General features: G+C 36.8%; 1 protein-coding gene across 1 annotated transcript in view; it reads left to right on the top strand.

Moving 5' to 3' along the window:
- Positions 1 to 20,241, top strand: part of LOC150102459 (protein arginine methyltransferase NDUFAF7, mitochondrial-like) — a 149,752-nt gene that overhangs the window by 35,522 nt on the left and 93,989 nt on the right. The window contains exons 3-6 of the mRNA XM_090399592.1: positions 963 to 1,049; positions 3,761 to 3,784; positions 9,117 to 9,434; positions 17,813 to 17,929. Coding sequence (XP_090255718.1) covers positions 963 to 1,049; positions 3,761 to 3,784; positions 9,117 to 9,434; positions 17,813 to 17,929 — 546 coding nt within the window. The remainder of the gene's footprint in view (positions 1 to 962; positions 1,050 to 3,760; positions 3,785 to 9,116; positions 9,435 to 17,812; positions 17,930 to 20,241) is intronic.

Genomic DNA, 20,241 nt, shown 5'->3' with positions numbered 1-20,241 from the left:
ATACAACAAATGAGACTGAGGCTAGGACGCTAGCGTTTTCCTAAAGTCCTGATGGTGCCCCCTGGCGGGCTATATTGGTAGTTCTTGGCCTTTGGGCTGAAGTTCTTTTGATAAAAGTTTCCCAAATTTGGGGCAGTTTCATGCATCCAAATTTGTTGAGGTTTGGCATGTTCCTAAGGGCCGAGGCTGATTCCATGAATAGTCTTTCATACTTGAACTTGCTGCGGTGTATTACTGTGGCTTTCTTCCATCTTATTCTGTGGCGAGTATCCAGAGCGTGGTCTGCAAGCCCAGAGTGGCTGTACTGGTGAAATCGGATGTAATCCTTGTGTTAGTTTGGGAAACTAACACAACAAACACTAACAAACTAACACTCTGGGCTTGCAGACCACGCTCTGGATACTCGCCACAGAATAAGATGGAAGAAAGCCACAGTAATACACCGCAGCAAGTTCAAGTATGAAAGACTATTCATGGAATCAGCCTCGGCCCTTAGGAACATGCCAAACCTCAACAAATTTGGATACATGAAACTGCCCCAAATTTGGGAAACTTTTATCAAAAGAACTTCAGCCCAAAGGCCAAGAACTACCAATATAGCCCGCCAGGGGGCACCATCAGGACTTTAGGAAAATGCTAGCGTCCTAGCCTCAGTCTCATTTGTTGTATTAGTACTTGTGTGCACGTGTCTTTTTAGTAAGTTCCCAAGAAGATGGCAACGTAACGTTCGCCGAAATATCGGAAAGTGTATATTAAAGTTTATTTAATCTATATTTCCAGTATACGCTGTCAATTCCTTAAATATTAGTTATTATGTCTAACCAGCGTATAAGCCTCTCAACAAGAATAAGATTCAACCCATGTAACAATTTGAATAATGTGTTGCTTTTACTCTGCAGTGTTCATGATCACTTTTTTTTTTTTATTAAAGATCTTGAATAAACATGTTTATTGATATGTAGGGATACTATATGCACAGGGATGTAATTGGAAGTTCTGGTGGTGTTGTCACTTCTCCTGAGATCTCTCAGCTGTTTGGAGAGGTAAGTGTAAAATTTAATTAAAGGAAAAAAATATTTTCTAGAATACATATCCTAAGAATATATAAAATACTATGGTAGTGTGATACAAATTTAAAACCATTGCCATTATTCTGTTACTTGTTAAATTTCATATGGTCATTCTCCTTTCTCTTCTGTTTTCTAAAGCAGTTTAACCATATAAATTTGTCAATATTTCATACTTCATGTATTTTTGCTTGGGATATATATATTTTTTTAAATATATATCACTCCCACAAAAGAGAGGCTACAAGATTATAGCAAATAGATGTAGTATGTAGAGTTGAGTCAAGAGCAAAGTAATCTCTTCATATTCTTTGAGGATTTGGAGGTTGTAGTCTTCGGGAACAGCCGTCTCTATTAAATATTCTCCAAAGACTACAACCTCCAGTTACTCAAAAAGTATATGAACAGATATATTTTTTTTATGTTGAGCCCATACGCTTTACTTGTGAGTCAAGACACCTAGGGTATAATAGGACAGATAAATGGAGTAGCAGGTTTAGTGAGTACGCAGTTCATCTGTTGCTCGTTATTGTAGTTTTAGCAGAAATAGGAGGGGGGAGGATATGAGTATCTCTGAAGTGGTGATGAAGATTTTTGAGAAGTTGACGATACCTTGCATACAGAAATAGGTTGACAGACAAGCTATGCTTTGCAAAGAACAACATGGGTTTACTAAAGGGAGGTCATGTTTTAGCAGTTTGCTCATATCTTATTACAATGTTACTGCTGAGTTGGATAAAGGGAATGGATACACTATGATACTGTTAGACTTTGCTAAGGCATTTGATAGGATACCACATGAATGGCTGTTGCATAAACTGGAGAATATGAGATTGGTATATGAACTATTGACTTGATAAGTGGGTGACTGATGGATAGGTACCAGAATGTGGTATATGCTGGTGTGAAGATGTGATGTGAGATAACCAGTGAGGTTCCCCAGGGATCAATCCTTTAAGCATTGTTGTGCAGACCATACATTAATGATATTGGGAAGGACTGGAGATGTTCATTTGTTTGGTGATGATGCGAAGATAGATCGGGCAATAAGTGGTGCTGCTGATAGAACACTTATAGAATAATTTGAATAACTTTGAACACTGGGCAAATGATAATGGCTGCCATTTTAATGTCAGTAAGTGAAAATTTATGCCAAAGTCGGCATGCTGCAGTTTCCAGCAGTATATTCTGTTGTAGGATTATGTTAAAAGAAATTGAGGCTAGAGATCTTGGAGTTATGGCAGATAGGAAACTGAAGTTCAACAGTTCCGTTGTAAATACATCTCAAAGGATAATTGCAATGTTGAAACGAACATCGAATGTAAGGATAAAGAAGTCATTATTATATTTATGGCTATTTTGCCTGCTTCTGTTTAGGAGTGCCCCTGTTTAAATGTCACTGGCTTTTTTACTCACGGATTCTTAGGGCATTGTAGATGTATATTTACCAATAAATATATGTAGCATAAAGGAAGAGAAATTTACACATACCTTTTTCTGGGTGTTGTAGCTTTTCTTCTTTCTGCGATGTTCAAACTACTGTGTGTGTGGGGGGGGGGGGGGTAGGCAATGTGGGAGAATTAAATAGAAATGGAAAAAACACACAGTAGTTGAACATCGCAGAAAGAAGAAAAGCTACAACACCCAGAAAAAGGTATGTGTAAATTTCTCTTCCTTTATGCTACATATATTTATTGGTAAATATACATCTACAATGCCCTAAGAATCTGTGAGTAAAAAAGCCAGTGACATTTAAACAGGGGCACTCCTAAACAGAAGCAAGCAAAATAGGCATAAATATAATAGTTTGTTAAGAGGAGTAACATGGGAGTTTTCCCAGAAATAATATCCATAAAGAAGTAATTTTGCCTCTTTAGAAGGGTTTCATATGATCGTACCTGGACTACTGTGTGCAGATTCGGTCTCCTGATTTTTGGAGGGAATAAAGAAGCTGTGGAAAGGGTGCAAAGAAGAGTTTAAAAGATTACATCAGGATTATGGAAATTCTGGTTAACAGGAGAAAGAGGGATTATATGATAGAGGTCTATGAACTTTTGAATGGATGTTATAGGATATCATCTGAAATTTTTTGCTATATGGAAGGTGGGAAGAGAATATGGAAGCATCCATGGAAGTTAATTTTGTTTGCAGTTAAGAAAGGAGTAAGAGCTCTATTTTCTCTCACAGAACAATGAGTTGTGGGGGGGGGGGGGGGTGGGGGGGGGGGGGGGTGGGGGGGGGGGGGGGTGGGGGGGGGGGGGGGTGGGGGGGGGGGGGGGTGGGGGGGGGGGGGGGTGGGGGGGGGGGGGGGTGGGGGGGGGGGGGGGTGGGGGGGGGGGGGGGTGGGGGGGGGGGGGGGTGGGGGGGGGGGGGGGTGGGGGGGGGGGGGGGTGGGGGGGGGGGGGGGTGGGGGGGGGGGGGGGTGGGGGGGGGGGGGGGTGGGGGGGGGGGGGGGTGGGGGGGGGGGGGGGTGGGGGGGGGGGGGGGTGGGGGGGGGGGGGGGTGGGGGGGGGGGGGGGTGGGGGGGGGGGGGGGTGGGGGGGGGGGGGGGTGGGGGGGGGGGGGGGTGGGGGGGGGGGGGGGTGGGGGGGGGGGGGGGTGGGGGGGGGGGGGGGTGGGGGGGGGGGGGGGTGGGGGGGGGGGGGGGTGGGGGGGGGGGGGGGTGGGGGGGGGGGGGGGTGGGGGGGGGGGGGGGTGGATCAGATGATATGCTCAGGGTATGTATGATTATAATTTTTTTTCATTGGTATTACTTTCATGTACATTTGACTCTCAACATGGCAAACATTGTTATAACAACTCACTATAAAACTTCTGAAAAATCCCATTCAAATTTTTGTAAGCACAGTGATGTTCTAAATGCTATAGCAAACTATACATAACACTATAGTATAGGCAGTTGTATAAATTAGAAATTTTTATATGGAGGATATTTATATAGATATTAGAATAATATTAATCTACCAGCTGCACCATTGTTTAAATATAGGATTTTTATTTATTTAATCATGTATATAGAGATGATCTCTGTTCATCAATTATTTTTGATTTCCGAGTGTACCTATATATTTATTTATTTATTGCACAAGGGTTCACTCCGATTGGTGCAGTGACCTCTTTTTTACTATTGCTTTCAGAATCCAAAAATCACTAACTCAAGACCAAAATACAAAATAAACACATTTAATAAAACAAAAACAATATATATACACTTCAAACAATATTATATAACTACAAATTTAATTGGATCCAAGGCCATTTAAAATAAATTTACACTTAAGGCTAGTGTTAGATCTTGAATGAGGACTCTTGCACGAAAAGAATCATTCATTTAAGATTTAACTAAAACACAATACTAAGTAAGAAAATACTTGTACTGTTGGCAAAGTAAACATATTATATGAGAGAACATGTCACATTTTCTTTAGAAAATGAAAATTTTAAAAAAAATTGCATGTCTAAACATAAAATATATTGTTTAAAGCTTTACTGTTAAATTGTGCTCTATACAAGAACGTGTATCTAAGTGCTAACAAAAGTCCAAAGGTTGCTTGCTGACCTCCGCTGATGATGTAAACCCCGAGGCAGAGACATTTGTGGAAAGCAAACGGAATTCACTTTCCATGAAAAGAGCGCTCATCGAGGAGCAGAAATGTGACGCCACTTTGTAAGAGCAAATAGGGAGACGCCTTGAATAAGATTCAAAGGCAGAAAGAGAGCGCTATGAAGGAGGATAAAAGCGAGTTAAGTCGTGTTTGAAGCTCTCTCTCTCTCTCTCTCTCTCATTTTTTTTTTTTTTTTTTGCCTTCTTGTTGTTGCCTGTTCCTGTGTTCCTGTGCAGACCAGCGATGTTGATGATCGGAAGGAAGCATGACAACGACGAGCTGCAACCTTTCCACGTTGACCTTTCCTTTCCTTGTCCGACTGACGTGAGTCGGACAAGGCTATATGCGAGATGACGGCAGTTTTCCAATTTGGGCCATCGGTAAAGGTTTTACCGATGTGAGATAGCAAAGGATTCCCCTTTGATGGCGGACGAGCTAATGACAGCAAACCATGAGATGAGCATGTGTCCAGCAAAGAAAAATGCCCCATTTGTGACTAGCACACGGTTTCCGCATGGCGGCAATTTACCATAGCAGAAAGATATCCCCACACGAAGGACGGACAAAAGAATCACGATATCATCACATCAAGGTGGTAAAGTACTGAAACCTTTTTTTTTCCCCTATGTAATAATTAGTTTTAGATGAAAGAAAGAACAAGAATTTTGACTAGAAGGAAAGAGAACTTTATAGTGACCATGTGCAATGATTTATTGACTGTATTGGACTGGTAGTCTGAGAACTTAAGATTGTGCTGTTCCTGAATCTAATGTGAAGGAGTAAAATGACAGAAAATTTAGTTTAGAAGTTGATTTATGTTTTGTGCTATGTGTGAATTTAATTTACCCATGGAATGCGAATGGCATACTTGTCAGTTTGAACATTTCTCACTTGCTTAACAAGTGATTTAGTAATGATAAAAATGTGATTAGCCTTTGACATGTTAAACTTAATTGTAATCTCTTTGACCATTTAATAAACACGTTTTTATATGTAAGCCTGAGTTTTATCTAAGCATGAGACTGATTTTACCACTCATAAAACCACGGATCTATGCATAAGGGGAATGTAAAGGAAGCTAAAGCATTTAGGCCATGACTGTATGCTAAGATTACTTTAAGCTACTTAATTCTTTTAATAAGGTTAGGTAACACTTGACCTCTGGGAAGGTTTCTTTGGACAAGAATTTTCTGTCCTAAAGCTCTGACTGGCAGAGCTAAAACAAACAAATATCGTTAGAGCTTGAAAAGGGAAACGGGTCCCAGAGAGATAACTTTCCATAAAAGTTAACTCTCTACTCTCCCAATGGATAATGATCTCCATTGGGGGATCATTATCCATAAAATAACTTTCTTGCCAAGTCCAATCCTTTCTGCTAATTTCTTTAAACTGAATTCTTTAACGGATTCATCACAATCAGAATCTTCGGCAGAACTTTCCCCGCCATTTGGTTCGACGTCATCTATTAATTGTACCAGTTTCTCCCCATTTAAATCTATTTCTCCATCAATTAATTCACTAATTTCGTTTTCAACCATATCGCAAAAGCACTCTAAATGACCATTACTATAAAAATATTTTTTTTACATAAAAAAAAACATTACATATTGTATGTAACTCACCAAAAAATGAAGTCCTCAGCTTGAGATTAACACACTTATGATTTTTAATGCGCTTTCCTGGCAGAAAACGAAAACAATTTTCAACAATAAATACTTTATACGGTAGACAATTGATATACATGCGTGCTAAGGGGTATTTAATATAATATAAATATATAATATAAATTCGCTACTTATAACTACATATGGGATACGGGCAGACGCAGATTTAACGAAGATAAAATTTGATTTTTAAGTTGCGCATTGAAAAATATATGAAAAGATGAAGAAAGATCGAAACCGCGTTGTATAAGTACCGCGTTATACGAGGGTTACCTGTATAGTGTAATTCTGTATTGCTCCTTCGAACATATACAACTTGCTTCTCATATATGAAGGCTTGATACATTATACTGTCCTTCAATTATTAACTTCCTCCTTGAATTCTATCGATATACAAGTAAAGGAAAAAATGAATATGAAAGAATAACTCTACCGAATGCAGATGGTTTGAGAGTGACAGATGAGAACATGTTGTTGAACTAATGAGTGCCCATTTTGCTAAAAGCTATCAGTCTGATGTATGCAACATTGAGTTCACTTCACTGGATGAAGAAACTCTGGTGTATGAAGAGGAGGTATTAGAGATGTTACACAAACTGAATAAGAATTCAGCAATGGGAACTGATAGGATATAAGCACAGGTGCTAAAAGAGTGTTCAGTTTAACTGGCTGTTCCTTTAACCAGGCTATATAATATGAGTCTCAGAACAGGGAAGATTCTGCAGGAGTGTAAAGAATTTATAGTAAACCCATTGCACGAGGGTGGTGCAAAACTGATGTATCCAATTATCGACCAATCAGCATCTCAGGAGTGGTGGTGAAGATTTTGGAAAAGTTTGGTTGGGACTAGAATTCAGAAATGGGTTGACAGAGAATCTCTATTTAGCAATGAACAACATGGGTCGACTAAGGGAAGGTCATGTTTTAGCAACTTGTTCGCATTCTATAATAATGTTACTTTTGGATTTTGCTAAGGCTTTTCACAGAATACAGCAACTAAGACTGTTGCATAAATTGGAGAATATGGGATTGGATTTGGCATGGATAAGAGGATGGCTGACTGATAGATACCAAAAAGTTATATAAGGGAGGTGTGAATCTGCAAGATTCAAGGATCAGTTCTTGGTTCGTTGTTATTCAGTCTGTACATTAATGACATACAGCTGATTGCTGATGATGCAAAGATAGGTTGGGTAATCAGGAATGCAGCTGATATGCAGTACTTGCAGAATGATTTGAATAGGCTGGAATTGTGGGCATGGGAAAACGGATGCCAGTTCAATGTCAATAAATGTAAAGCCATGCACTTTAGCATGATTAGATATCCAATGTTGTATTATATTATGTTGAATTTTTTCTTGACAATTATTCATAAGACTATTACACTTTTTTTATATAATCTTTGTCAAATAGCTTTATTTTATCCTCCTACATGTTTCGCCAATCTTTTTCTATTGGCATCCTCAGGGAATACAAACTAGTAAGCTAAAATGAAGGTTACAGACTAGGTTATAACTGATGGTTCTAATTCATGAATTAGAACCATCTCAATCTGTCTTCATAATCAGTATTGCACAATTCTGATACCAGTTTTAACACTCTTCTTTGCACTTTCTCCACTGTATCAGAATCACAATAGAAACCAGAAGACCAGACCTGCACACAAAAGTCTAAGTGATGTCTTATCAAGGCTTTGTAAAGAGGGAAAGTGAATTAGAACCATCAGGTTATAACTGATGGTTCTAATTCATGAATTAGAACCATCAGTTATAACCTAGTCTGTAACCTTCATTTTAGCTTACTAGTTTGTATTCCCTGAGGATGCCAATAGAAAAAGATTGGCAAAACATGTAGGAGGATAAAATAAAGCTACTTGACAAAGATTATATAAAAAAAGTGTAATAGTCGTATTATATTGGTGGAATTATGCTAGAAGAAACTGATCAGGCTTAGGGATCTTGGAGTTAGTAGATATCAAGTTGAAGTTCAGGGGCCCATGTAGCAAAGATTTCAAATACAACTCAAAAGATAATTGCAATGCCAAAATGAACTTTCATATGTAAAGATAAGGATGTCACTTTCTCTCTTTACAAAGCCTTGATAAGACATCACTTAGACTTTTGTGTGCAGGTCTGGTCTCCTGGTTTCTATTGTGATTCTGATACAGTGGAGAAAGTGCAAAGAAGAGTGTTAAAATTGGTATCAGAATTGTGCAATACTGATTATGAAGACAGATTGAGAATTTGTAAGCTGCAGACACTAGCAAACAGGAGAAAGAGAGGTAATATGATTGACACTTACAAACTGCTGAAAGGGTCATACAGGATACAGGATCTCATTTGATGGAATTTTTTTTATTTTATGGAGGGTGGGGAAAGGATAAGAGAGAGCATCCTTCGAAGCTGAGAAGGGGGTGAAATCTAGATTTTTCTCTCATAGTGGTGCATGATTATAATGAATTGCCAGTGGATGTTGTGTGCATAAGCAATGCGAATGAATTTGAGAACAAGTGTGACAGCTGGTGCACATGTATGGCCTCTCTCAATGAGTCCCTGACTCCCTGTAGATATATATCTTAATAATAATTAATATCAAAACTAAAACTAGATTTTGTATGTTGCTTTTACAACCATCAAAAATGATCATGACAATCCTTTCTTCTTGTGCAAAAAAAAAGTCTGTATCATAACTCAGAAAACATTCTAATATATCAGTCCCAACTATCATTTTACATTACAAAGTTTTTATTTCTTTAATAACAATTGACTGTTGATTTTCAGGTATTTTCTCAGTCAAATGATGCACGTGAAGTAGTTTCGCTTCATTTAGTGGAGGTTAGTCCTCATCTTAGCCAGTTGCAAGAGTTAAAACTCTGTGGTACTGTTAGTGTTGTTAAAGATGTTGTAGAAGTTGAAGACTCAAGGCGCCACCTTCACCTTCATACAAATCGAGATAATGATGAATTGATGTATAAGCATAATATTACAAAACATGGAGTTCCAGTATCCTGGTATAGAAACTTGGAAGATGTTCCACGTGGATTTTCTTTTTTCGTTGCATATGAATTATTTGATGCTTTTCCTATTCATAAATTCCAGGTAAAGAAATTGATTTAATGCATTATGCAAATATTTTATTGGTTAATAAGATAAATACAGAATTTATCGTTAAAGGTTTAGCATGATTGTATATTTTCTTTTATATATATATAAAATAGTAAAAACTCCTCCTTATACGAATGCCTCTAATTACGAACAAATCATTTTATGAACTTTTCCATTGAAAAATAATTGTACTGATTGGTGAATGTTGTTCATTTTAGGAACGCACTCACATGAGTCAGCATTATTTCTGCAGTTGTTGATCGGTTGGTATCAGTGTGTTTGGCTCTATTCAAGTGCTGTGAATCCACTCTTTAGTGTGTATTGTAATTTTGTTAAATTTACTCTCTAATTGAAAGTGTTTTTTCTTTTCTTCCAGTTGTGGTGTTTATTTAATAATTAGTTAATATGGCTCCTAAAAAGTGCGGTGATGAAAATAAACAGAAAAAGAGATCACCCAGACCAACTGCTGAACTCAAGAAAGAAATTATTGCTAAATGGGAAAACGGAACTTGTATTTCTGAACTTTCTAAAGATTAGAAAGTTCAGAAATACAAGTTCCATTTTCCCATTCGACAATCTGTGCTATTTCAGGTTTGGTTAAAACGTGATCCGATAAATTAAGAATAACTTGGTTATTTGGCAGAGAAGGTTTGGACTTAATATGGTTTGTATAAAGATGGTTAAATTTCTTGATTCGGATCTGTTTGCTTTTATTGAAAACTTTAGCGTAGCTAGTGTTGATCATTCTGTCTAAGAGTTGCCAAACTTCTTGGTCTAGAGAGCTCGAGATATCCATGAAGAAATCATAACATTGTGAGTCTATTTGACTTAACAAAAATCTTATGTGTTGTATCCTTTCACGAAGGAGTGAGAGAGATGGCTTGAAATAAATATTTTTAGCCCGTCTCGAATTGAATTGATGTTTAAAATACAGGAACTTAGGAATTTTACAGTTATCTCGATATCTTTTTAAAAATGTGAGATGATTTAGTAACCTTGCTTTTTTGCATTTTAAGAATTCAAAACGGCGTACCTTAATATTATTAAAATTATTAAAAATAGAGATGCGATTTAAAAAGGCTAATGTAGCAAAAGGAGTGAAAACTTTGTATCCTAAGAGATCTCAGGCTGTTGAGGAAATGGAGAAACTTTCATTGGTGTGGATTAATGATAAACAAATGACAGGTGACAGTATTTTGGAGGCAATAATTTGCAGAAAAAGCAGCAACTACATAGTGACCTTAAGCATTCAGTCTCAGGATCTAGTGTCGACAGTGACAATTTTAAAGCAGGAGATGGTTTGAGCTTTTTAAAGAGAGAACTCGGATCCATAGCGTAGTAAGGCATGGAGAGGCTGCCAGTGCTAATCAATTTGTGGATGAATTTAAAACTTATATAGGGATGGAGGGATTTATTCCTCAGCAAGTGTTTAATTGTGACAAATCAGGCCTTTTCTGGAAAAAGGTGCCTAAGCAAACTTATATCACACAAGAAGAGAAAGCACTGCCAGGACACAAACCGATGAGGGAACAGTTAATTATCTTGTTGTGTGGTAATGCTAGTGGTGACTATAAAATTAAACCTTTGTTGATGTTTCACTCAGAAAATCCCAGTGTTTAAATCTAACAATGTAATAAAAAAGTAAACCAGATGTGATGTGGAGATCTAACAGTAAGTCTTGGGTTTTTTTATAGAGTGGATCCATGAAGTGTTTGCCCCCAGTGTAAAAGAAATACCTTGAAAAGAACAATCTACCTTTGAAAGCACTTCTTGTGATAGACAATTCTCCTGATCACCCTCAGGCTTTGGAAGATGATTTGGGCGAGCACAACTTTATAAAAGTCAAATGTCTACCTCCTAATACCACTGATCTTATCCACCCCATGGATCAGCAGGTCATTTCCAGTTTCAAAAAAACTTTATGCAAAGTCTTAGTTTCAAAGGTGCTTCAAAGTGACATATGACACACAACTGCCCTTTGGGACCTTTTAGAAAAAGCACTTTAGCATCTTGCATTGTTTAAGGCTTATAAATAAAGCATGGGGGAAAAGTTTCTATGGACACTATGAACTCAGCCTGGAAAAAAAAAAAAATTGTGGCCTTTGTGTGTGTGTGCACAGATTTTGAAGGTTTTCCTGTAGAGCCATCAGAATCTATGGTTGATAAAATTGTGTGTCTGGGCAGATCCATGAGATTAGAAGTGGACAATGCTGATGTAGAGGAGTTGGTGGAGGATCATCAAAAAGAGCTTACCACTGAGGAGCAGCATGAGAAAGTTAAGTAACTTTTTTCAGAGGAGGAGGGAGGGCCCAGTAAGGGAACCATTTCCAGTGCTGAAATTAAAGAATTGTGCTTCCATTCAGAAAAAATCCAAACCACTATAGAAAAGTGGCACCCTTATGTATCTATGGTTAATAAGTGTTAACATGTTTAATGATGATAATATTGCACATTTTAGAAAACCTTTTGAGGACAGGACACTCTAGATAAGTTTGTAATCAAAGCTAAAGAATCACCATCTAGTCCACCCACAAAAAGACAGAAAAAAGTTGATTGGTTATAAAATTGTGTGTCTGGGCAGATCCATGAGATTAGAAGTGGACAATGCTGATGTAGAGGAGTTGGTGGAGGATCATCAAAAAGAGCTTACCACTGAGGAGCAGCATGAGAAAGTTAAGTAACTTTTTTCAGAGGAGGAGGGAGGGCCCAGTAAGGGAACCATTTCCAGTGCTGAAATTAAAGAATTGTGCTTCCATTCAGAAAAAATCCAAACCACTATAGAAAAGTGGCACCCTTATGTATCTATGGTTAATAAGTGTTAACATGTTTAATGATGATAATATTGCACATTTTAGAAAACCTTTTGAGGACAGGACACTCTAGATAAGTTTGTAATCAAAGCTAAAGAATCACCATCTAGTCCACCCACAAAAAGACAGAAAAAAGTAATGACACCTGAGGGGCAGTTATGCGACATTTTTATGGAGGGTGACTCCCCTTCAAAACAATTTCCTCCCCATATATCTTCAGTAAAGGTAAGGTTCATGTTATAGTCTTATTTTTATTTTATTTTTTTATTTTAATTATGATAATAGGTGAAAATTTTTCACATGGAATGGATTAATTTATTTTACATTAATTACTCTGGTAAAAATAGTTTCGCATTACGAAGTTTTCATTATATGAACAGCCTTCTGGAACGAAATAAGTTTGTAAAATGAGGTTTTACTGTATATTCTTATATTTTGTTCTCTACTGATAGAATAAAAAAATCTGAACAAGTTACTCATACATGCTATTTAAGCGTATGTGTAAGTAACTTATAACTTATTAGATTTTTTTCTTGTACTGTTACTCGAGTTATTTGATTATAGGAAAAAGAAAATATGTAAAGCAGAAGCAGTTTAAGTTTTGCTTGTGAAAAGTACAAAAAACATGGCCTTTTCTTCTGGCTCCCATTTTCTTTCTTTTCACTTCATTCTGCAGCTTTTTCATTTGCCTTGTGGAAAAAGCTTGAAGAGTTGTGGCTAGAAAAATGTGCAACTTTTCAGAATACAAAGACATGGATCTTTGTATTCTGTTCACTTCAATATTTATTTCCTTACCATTGTCCACTGTTTCTGTTTCTTATCCTCCATTATTCTCAGTGATCCATTTTCAAGCCAATCAATGCTACCCTACCCTGTTGCCAATATCAGCTAGATATATCCCTCAGGTTAAATAACTTTTGTTTATATATTCTTTTATCTCTAATCAATTTGGGGAACAAAGCTTCAGCTTGTAAACAGGTTCTCTTTACATATAAGCCTGCTACTTATTCAGTAATAAAATGCATAATTAAAAGTGATATATAAATGGATTTTCTTAAAATGAAATAATCTAGAATAGTTTCCGTTTTTACATAACAAAGAAAACAAGAAAAGAGATGGAAATTTGAGAAAGTAGTGGTAGTATTACCACTACCACTACTTTGGTTTGCTGTAGTACCAAACTGTCCATATAGGATACTTTGGAACCACTTCTTGCTACTATTTTATTACTCTATACTACACTACTTTATCCTTCTCCCCCTCCCTCCCTCCCCAAAAAAAAACTATCAGAAAGGATGTGGAAACAGATCATGAGTGCACTAGTGCATGCATACCTAATTATGTTAAGCTTACTATTTATGCTATAGATTTCTGTGGTTTTTCAATTATAAACAAGTTATAATAAAGAGAAAAACAAACCATTAAGCTCCGTTCTCACATGTGGGTTGTACACAAAAAAAAAGTCTCTAAAATTCTTGATGCAGTCCAGAAGAGTAAAATTTAATCAGCTGATCTAGAATGCATACAATTATCATAATACACTGACTTTTATAGCCTTAGTTACTCCGTCTGTAATTCCAGACCTAAGTCTTTTGCATGTATTTCCTACAGGTACTTCAGTTCTGACCTGATATTCAGCTTTCCTTCACTTGTTCCTCTAAATCTATAAAAACATAATGGCTTCTAGGCAACATCCATATGAAGTTGACCTGTACCAGGTTGGCCTAGTGATTAGAGTATCTGCTTTCCAGCCAAAGGTCTGCATGGTCAAATCCCGCTGGACACGGATGTTTGTGATTGTCTGTGAAGATGGCGTTAATATAGATGATGCAGTTTGCTGTAGTTGGTGGATTGAGTGGTGGAGATGGAGAGTTGTAGAGTAGATGCCCTCCCTCGATGAGTCTTTGGACTCCTTGGAGGTGTTACATAATAATAATAATAATAATAAAAGTCCATCTACAGATTTATTGAACCAGTTTCCTCTTCTTCTATTTGTAACTTAAATAACCAAACTTAATTAAATCTCAAATAACATTTAATTATATTAACTGGAATTCTAATATTATATGATATACTTATTATATTTAATGCATTTCACATAGGATGTGGTAAGTTTTAAGCTATGAAATCTAGAAATTACTATTGAGCTTGATAAAAAAAAAAAAAAAAAAAAAAAAAAAAAAAAAAAAAAAAAAAGTAGATTTAAAATTGGCAGGCATAGTATTTTTATTTATTTTTTCCTTTCTTTCATAGTTACATGGTTATCAGCATTCGTTCTAATAAATTATAGAGACTACTGTGTTATAGTAATTTCATTTTAACATAAACAGAATAATCGCCCAACGTTTGACCTTTATACCAAGGTATGCACATACAGGAAAACCTTGCTCAATGCGAATTCGATATGTGCGATAATCAGTTAGTGCGATTGAGTGAAATATACTATTTTCCACTTTAAGTGAGTGATTAATAAGTTAATGCAATTTTTTTACGTTATGCAAAATTTCTTGTCGCCAATCTGCAGCGATCAGCGGCACTTGTCAATGTAGTGGGCAGTGGCAGTGTTGCGGATGGTGGCTGGCAACACTTGGCAGTCAACTCAAAGTTATCATTACAAGTGCATAGGCAGACTCTGTTCTCTTGCTCAATCACTTTTCCTTCATTTTGTTTTAATTTAGATACCTATAAGGCTTTATTATATTCAACCCCTGATATGGAAGAGAGAGACTGATAAAAAGAGAAGAAAAGTGATTGCATTAGAGGAAAAGCTGGGAGTCATTAAGAGACATGAAAGTGGCACTAATAATACAATGATTGTGCAAGACCTGGGATATAGAGAGTCTACAGTTCGGACTGCATTAAATAAGAGCGAAGAATTCAAAGAAAAAGGAAAAGTTGCTGTTGGAAATTTATTTTGCACTTGATTAGACTATAATAAATTTAGATCTTTTATCCAAGTGTAAGCAAACAAAGTTTGTGCCTGAAAATATCTTCAGGACTGTATCAAGGTGGTGCAACTCAGAGCAAAGGTGGACCAAGCTCTCATCACTCCCTGTCTCAGTATTTCCCATAATGCAAAACACATCTCCTTGTGGACATTACTATATGTATGCATTAAGGGAAGGGCCACTACCCAGACCAGTTTCGACCTTTATTGAGTCAGTGGTGATACTAAGGCAGAAGCACTGGAGATGTCATATTTATCTATACGAGTTGCCAACCGGTGTACCACCTTATTATTAAATTACTCTGGATTTAGAGAAAGATGTTAGAAGTTTATTTTGCACTTGGTTAGACTATAATAAATTTAGCTTAATCCTTTATCCAAGTGTAAGCAAACAAAGTTTGTGCCTGAAATTATCTTCAGGACTGAGGTAAGGTGGTATATCCCTTGGCAACTCAGAGCAAAGGTGGACCAAGCTCTCATCACTTCTTTAATATTTCCTTTCAATCCTTTAATAATAAGGTGGTATACTGGTTGGCAACTCGTGTAGGTAAATATGACCTCTCCAGTGCTTCTGCCTTAGTATCACCACTCTGGGTCTGCCTCCCACTGACGAGACCTCAATAAAGGTCGAAACTGGTCTGGGTAGTGGCCCTTCCCTTAATGCATAGCAATATACATGTCCACAAGGAGATGTGCTTTGCATTATGGGAGATACTGAGACAAGGAGTGATGAGAGCTTGGTCCACCTTTGCTCTGAGTTGCCAAGGGATATACCACCTTACCTCAGTCCTGAAGATATTTTCAGGCGCAAACTTTGTTTGCTTACACTTGGATAAAGGAGTAAACTAAATTTATTATAGTTCAACCAAGTGCAAAATAAACTTCCAACATCTTTCTCTAAATCCAGAGTAATTTAATAATAAGGTGGTACACCGGTTGGCAACTTGTATAGGTAAATATGACCTCTCCAGTACTTCTGCCTTCAGGCAAAAGCTCTCAATATTTTTACATCATTGAAAAAGACCAAATTTCAAGAGGAATGTGAAAGCTTTACTGGAAGTTTACTGCGAGTTATGCAGTCCAGCTCAATTTTTAAAATTGAGCTGGACTGCATTACGTAAGAATAACTGCTAGTGCTAGTTAAGATTCTGCAGCCAAGTTTCCTAAAGAATTGCAAAGGATAATTCAGGAGTGTGGTTATGACGATCATCAAATATTCAATGTCGATGAAACTGGTTTCTATTGGAAGTGTATGCTAACAAAAACTTTCCTAGCTAAAACTGAAGCATCACAACCAGGATACAAAGTATCTGAAGATTGTCTTATGCTTTTATTAGGGGGCAATGCAGAAGGCAACTTTAAACTCAAGTCTTCCCTTTCAGAGCAGTTGAACAAGGATGATATCCTTCGACTAGAAGAACAGCCTGCATATGAAGAAGAAGATAAGGAGTGCAAACAAGAAGAGAATGTTACAACTAAGAAGCTAACCGCAAAAGAACTTGAGCTAATTTTCAATCACATTGAGCATGCTAAGAAAATTTTATTTGATGCTGAACCTGGAACAAAGCTTCAAAGTTCGCCAAAATCTTTGATAAAGCAATTGCCAGTATTCGTAAACTGCACATGACAAGATAAAAACATCAAACACTATACAAACATCTTTACTTAATTTTTTTTATAAAAATTAAGTAAAGTCATTAAATAAAAATTTACGCAATTGATATTTATTAACTTTGAGGATTTTACCCTCTAATGTAGCTTTTTTTTTCTTTTTCAAATTTATGCTAACTGATGGATGAATTATAATTATTCCTATTGTTTATTGTATTTGCTTAATGCGTTTTTGCTTAGCACATTAATTGATGGATTCATTAATTGCATTAAGCGAGGTTTTTCCTGTATATACAAAGAAACAAGATACGTTACAATGCACATAGTGAGCTAATGTACAACACATTTCAAAATTAGATAATGAGAACAAAATCAGAGAAGAAACTTGAGGGAAGAAACCAACATAACAGAAGAGGAGAACAAATAGAGAAAGAACTGATAAAAGTTTTTGATATATATTATGGGCTTTCCAGAGGATTCTTCATGCTTAATTTCCTTTAATAAGACTGGGAAACACTTCACAGCAATAGCATGCATGCACAGTGGGTAAGATCAAACATCTCATTCCAGAATGTGTTAATCTCCAAAGATTTCATAGTTAGTAAATTTTGTGTATTTTTCTAACATTAAAGAAATGTTAACTAGATACTAAACAAATATTCAAATTTAGATACTAAAACATTCAATATGTCAATATTAAATTCTGTAAATACACAATAATTTAAAAGATTGAGGTAAAATACAACCTTCAAATGTGAGAAGTTTTGGGCCATGTTATTTATTAACTAATAACAGATAATATAGTATGGCTTTATTTAAAAAAAAAAAAAGGCAAAGTTCTCAATCATATCAGGCATTCATTTTATAAATATCCTGTTAGGAATAGGACACTTCTAAAATCCTTTCAAAATTCTGGAGAAATTGTGGTGTTTTAATTTATAAAAGCTTATAAATGATTAATTATATTAAAATAAATGTAAAATTAGGTTTATGTATATTTTTAGAGGACTTCAGAAGGATGGCGAGAGGTACTTATTGATACAGATGACACACCTGAAGGACATCACCTACGTTATGTTCTTTCTCGAGGACCCACCCCAGCCAGCCAGTTCTTCATTGATGTATGAACTTATAGCACTGTAAGAACGTAGATGAGCACCCTATTAATGATATACTAAGGGATGCCCAGGTTTAGCTGTTATTTAAAGTGATTGTTTGATGTAACAAGTGAAATATTTGTATTGTATAGGTTGTTTACATATATATCATGTTATGCATATATATCATGCACACATTCTTAGCAATTAACACATAACATGAAAAAGGCTTCCAAGTCTGAAGCTTTTGCATTATGCTGTTATATTGCACAAACAGGCAATGCTCCATAAATTAATTCACACTGTATACTGACCTCTTAAATTTGACTAAAATATTATATTCTGAGAGTTCCTGTTACATAAATAGTTTTATTTATCTTTGGTTATCATTTCTAATTGATACTGAAATATTTTAAATGAAGTTAATGAAAATTAATATGCTGTTTAATATTAAATTTTGTCGAATGCAACTTCTAAAGTAAATTGTGTGTGTGTGTATGCGCGTGCGCACGAGAGAGCCGCTAGAGGGCTACACGGTGTGTAGTGTTTTCAGAGATCTCTGGAAAGCTAAAAGTATAATTTTGAGTGAAAATTGGAATATTGGTTTAAATCATAACTTAATATTCTCTAATTTTGGTAGCTTGTTGTGTCTGTGTGATTTTGGTGTGAATCCCGTTTTATTTAATTTAGTATTTTAACGATACGTTTCATAGAATAGTAGCACATGGTGCCAATGCGACGTAAGATAATGGCATCCAAAAATACGCCGCCTTTGTTCAAAAACTGTAATGTGAGGGAGTTTGTCCAATGTGATGTGTGTGTGTGTGGGGGGGGGTGTATGCATTCCCAAATGAGGCTGGAGTTTGGATGGAAAGTAATAGTGGTGGGAGAATGTGCAGAAAGTGTAAGCAAAGTGGGGAATTGAAGTATGTGTCAGGTCGCGAGATAGTTATTGTTGAAGAAAGCCAGAATGTGAGTGAAAATAGTGGCTTAATAGGGAATTGCGATGTTGTACAAGATGGCAACGAGCGGTGATCAAAGAGAGAGTGAAAACAACTATACAGAGAGAGAAAATGGTTTAAACGATGCAAAAAATGAGGAATTATTTGTAGGGAGTGAGATCGCTAGGTTGTGCGCAGTGATACAAAACGTGCAACGGCAATTAGAGCACCTGCAAAACTCTTTCCAGAGTGCCTCGGCTAATGGAAATAAACAAGTGTTTGAAAGGAAAAATAAGCGTAAGAGTGGGAGAGTTTCTGAAATGAAGGAAAGAGTGTTGTACGGTGACTCATTAATAAGAGGAGTGATAGATGGGAGTTTAACTAAATCGTGTGCTTACTGGGTGCGAAGTTTAAGGATGCAAGTGAGAGTATTAGAGCGCAAAAACAGAGGGTGAAAGAATTGATAGTTGTGGTGGGTACGAATGAATTGAAAGGAGATAAATTTTTTATGAGAGAGAACTTGAAAGTATTGTTAAAGGTAGCGAAAGAAAAGAGTAACAGAGTTAGGATGGTGAGTGTCGCTGCAGTATGACAGAGAGGAGTTAAGAAGGAGGGCCATAATCGCAAATGACTTTATGCACACATTATGCAGATGGTGTGGTGTGGAATGAGTTTGATGGGCGAAAGGATTTATACAAGATGGATGGCCTGCATTTGAATGAATTTGGTGTATAGAGACTGGAAAAAGTGTTGCTGAATGAAGTGAAAATGGATGTGCAGAACCAGGGAAACTAGAACTACCAAGGAGAGAGGGGGAAGTGGATATGCAGACATCAGTGAGACAGTTGAGTGTAAGAATGTATATAATGTACCCGAGCCAGTACTAAGGACAAGAAATTGGAATGGGATAGTTAGAATAATGCATCAAGATAGGGGTGGGACAGAGGGACCTCTGCATTTCATGTATACTAATGCCAGGAGTATTAGGAACAAGAAGGAAGAATTTTTGGCCTTGATTGGCTCTTCCTGGCCACAGGTTATTGGCATTAGTGAAACATGGCTGACAGAAGATGATAAAGCTAGTGGGATTGAATGTGACAAGTATAGCATGTCCAGGAGTGACGGGGAGAATAAAAAGGGGGGGGGGTATTGATGACAGCTGATGAATTGCAGCCAAGAAGAATTGAAGTTGTATCGCAGGATAGTGAAAAGAGCTCATTTGAGGCTATTTGGTGTGAGATTGAGACTGGCAGAACAAAATATACAGTTGGGTGTTGCTATAGACCAGGTGATGGAATAGATGGTGGAGATAGTATGCATAAACAAATTGATGAAATGAGTGGAAGAAGGGTAATTATTATGGGGGATTTCAACTATGGTAACATTGATTGGAAG

This window comes from Typopeltis vanoorti, chromosome 10 (assembly GCF_054136105.1).
Source record: "Typopeltis vanoorti isolate ZY-2024b chromosome 10, IOZ_Tvanoo_1.0, whole genome shotgun sequence".
NCBI lineage: Eukaryota > Metazoa > Arthropoda > Arachnida > Uropygi > Thelyphonidae > Typopeltis > Typopeltis vanoorti.
The sequence above is the reverse complement of the archived record's forward strand: the minus strand, read 5'-3'. Positions and strand labels throughout refer to the sequence as shown.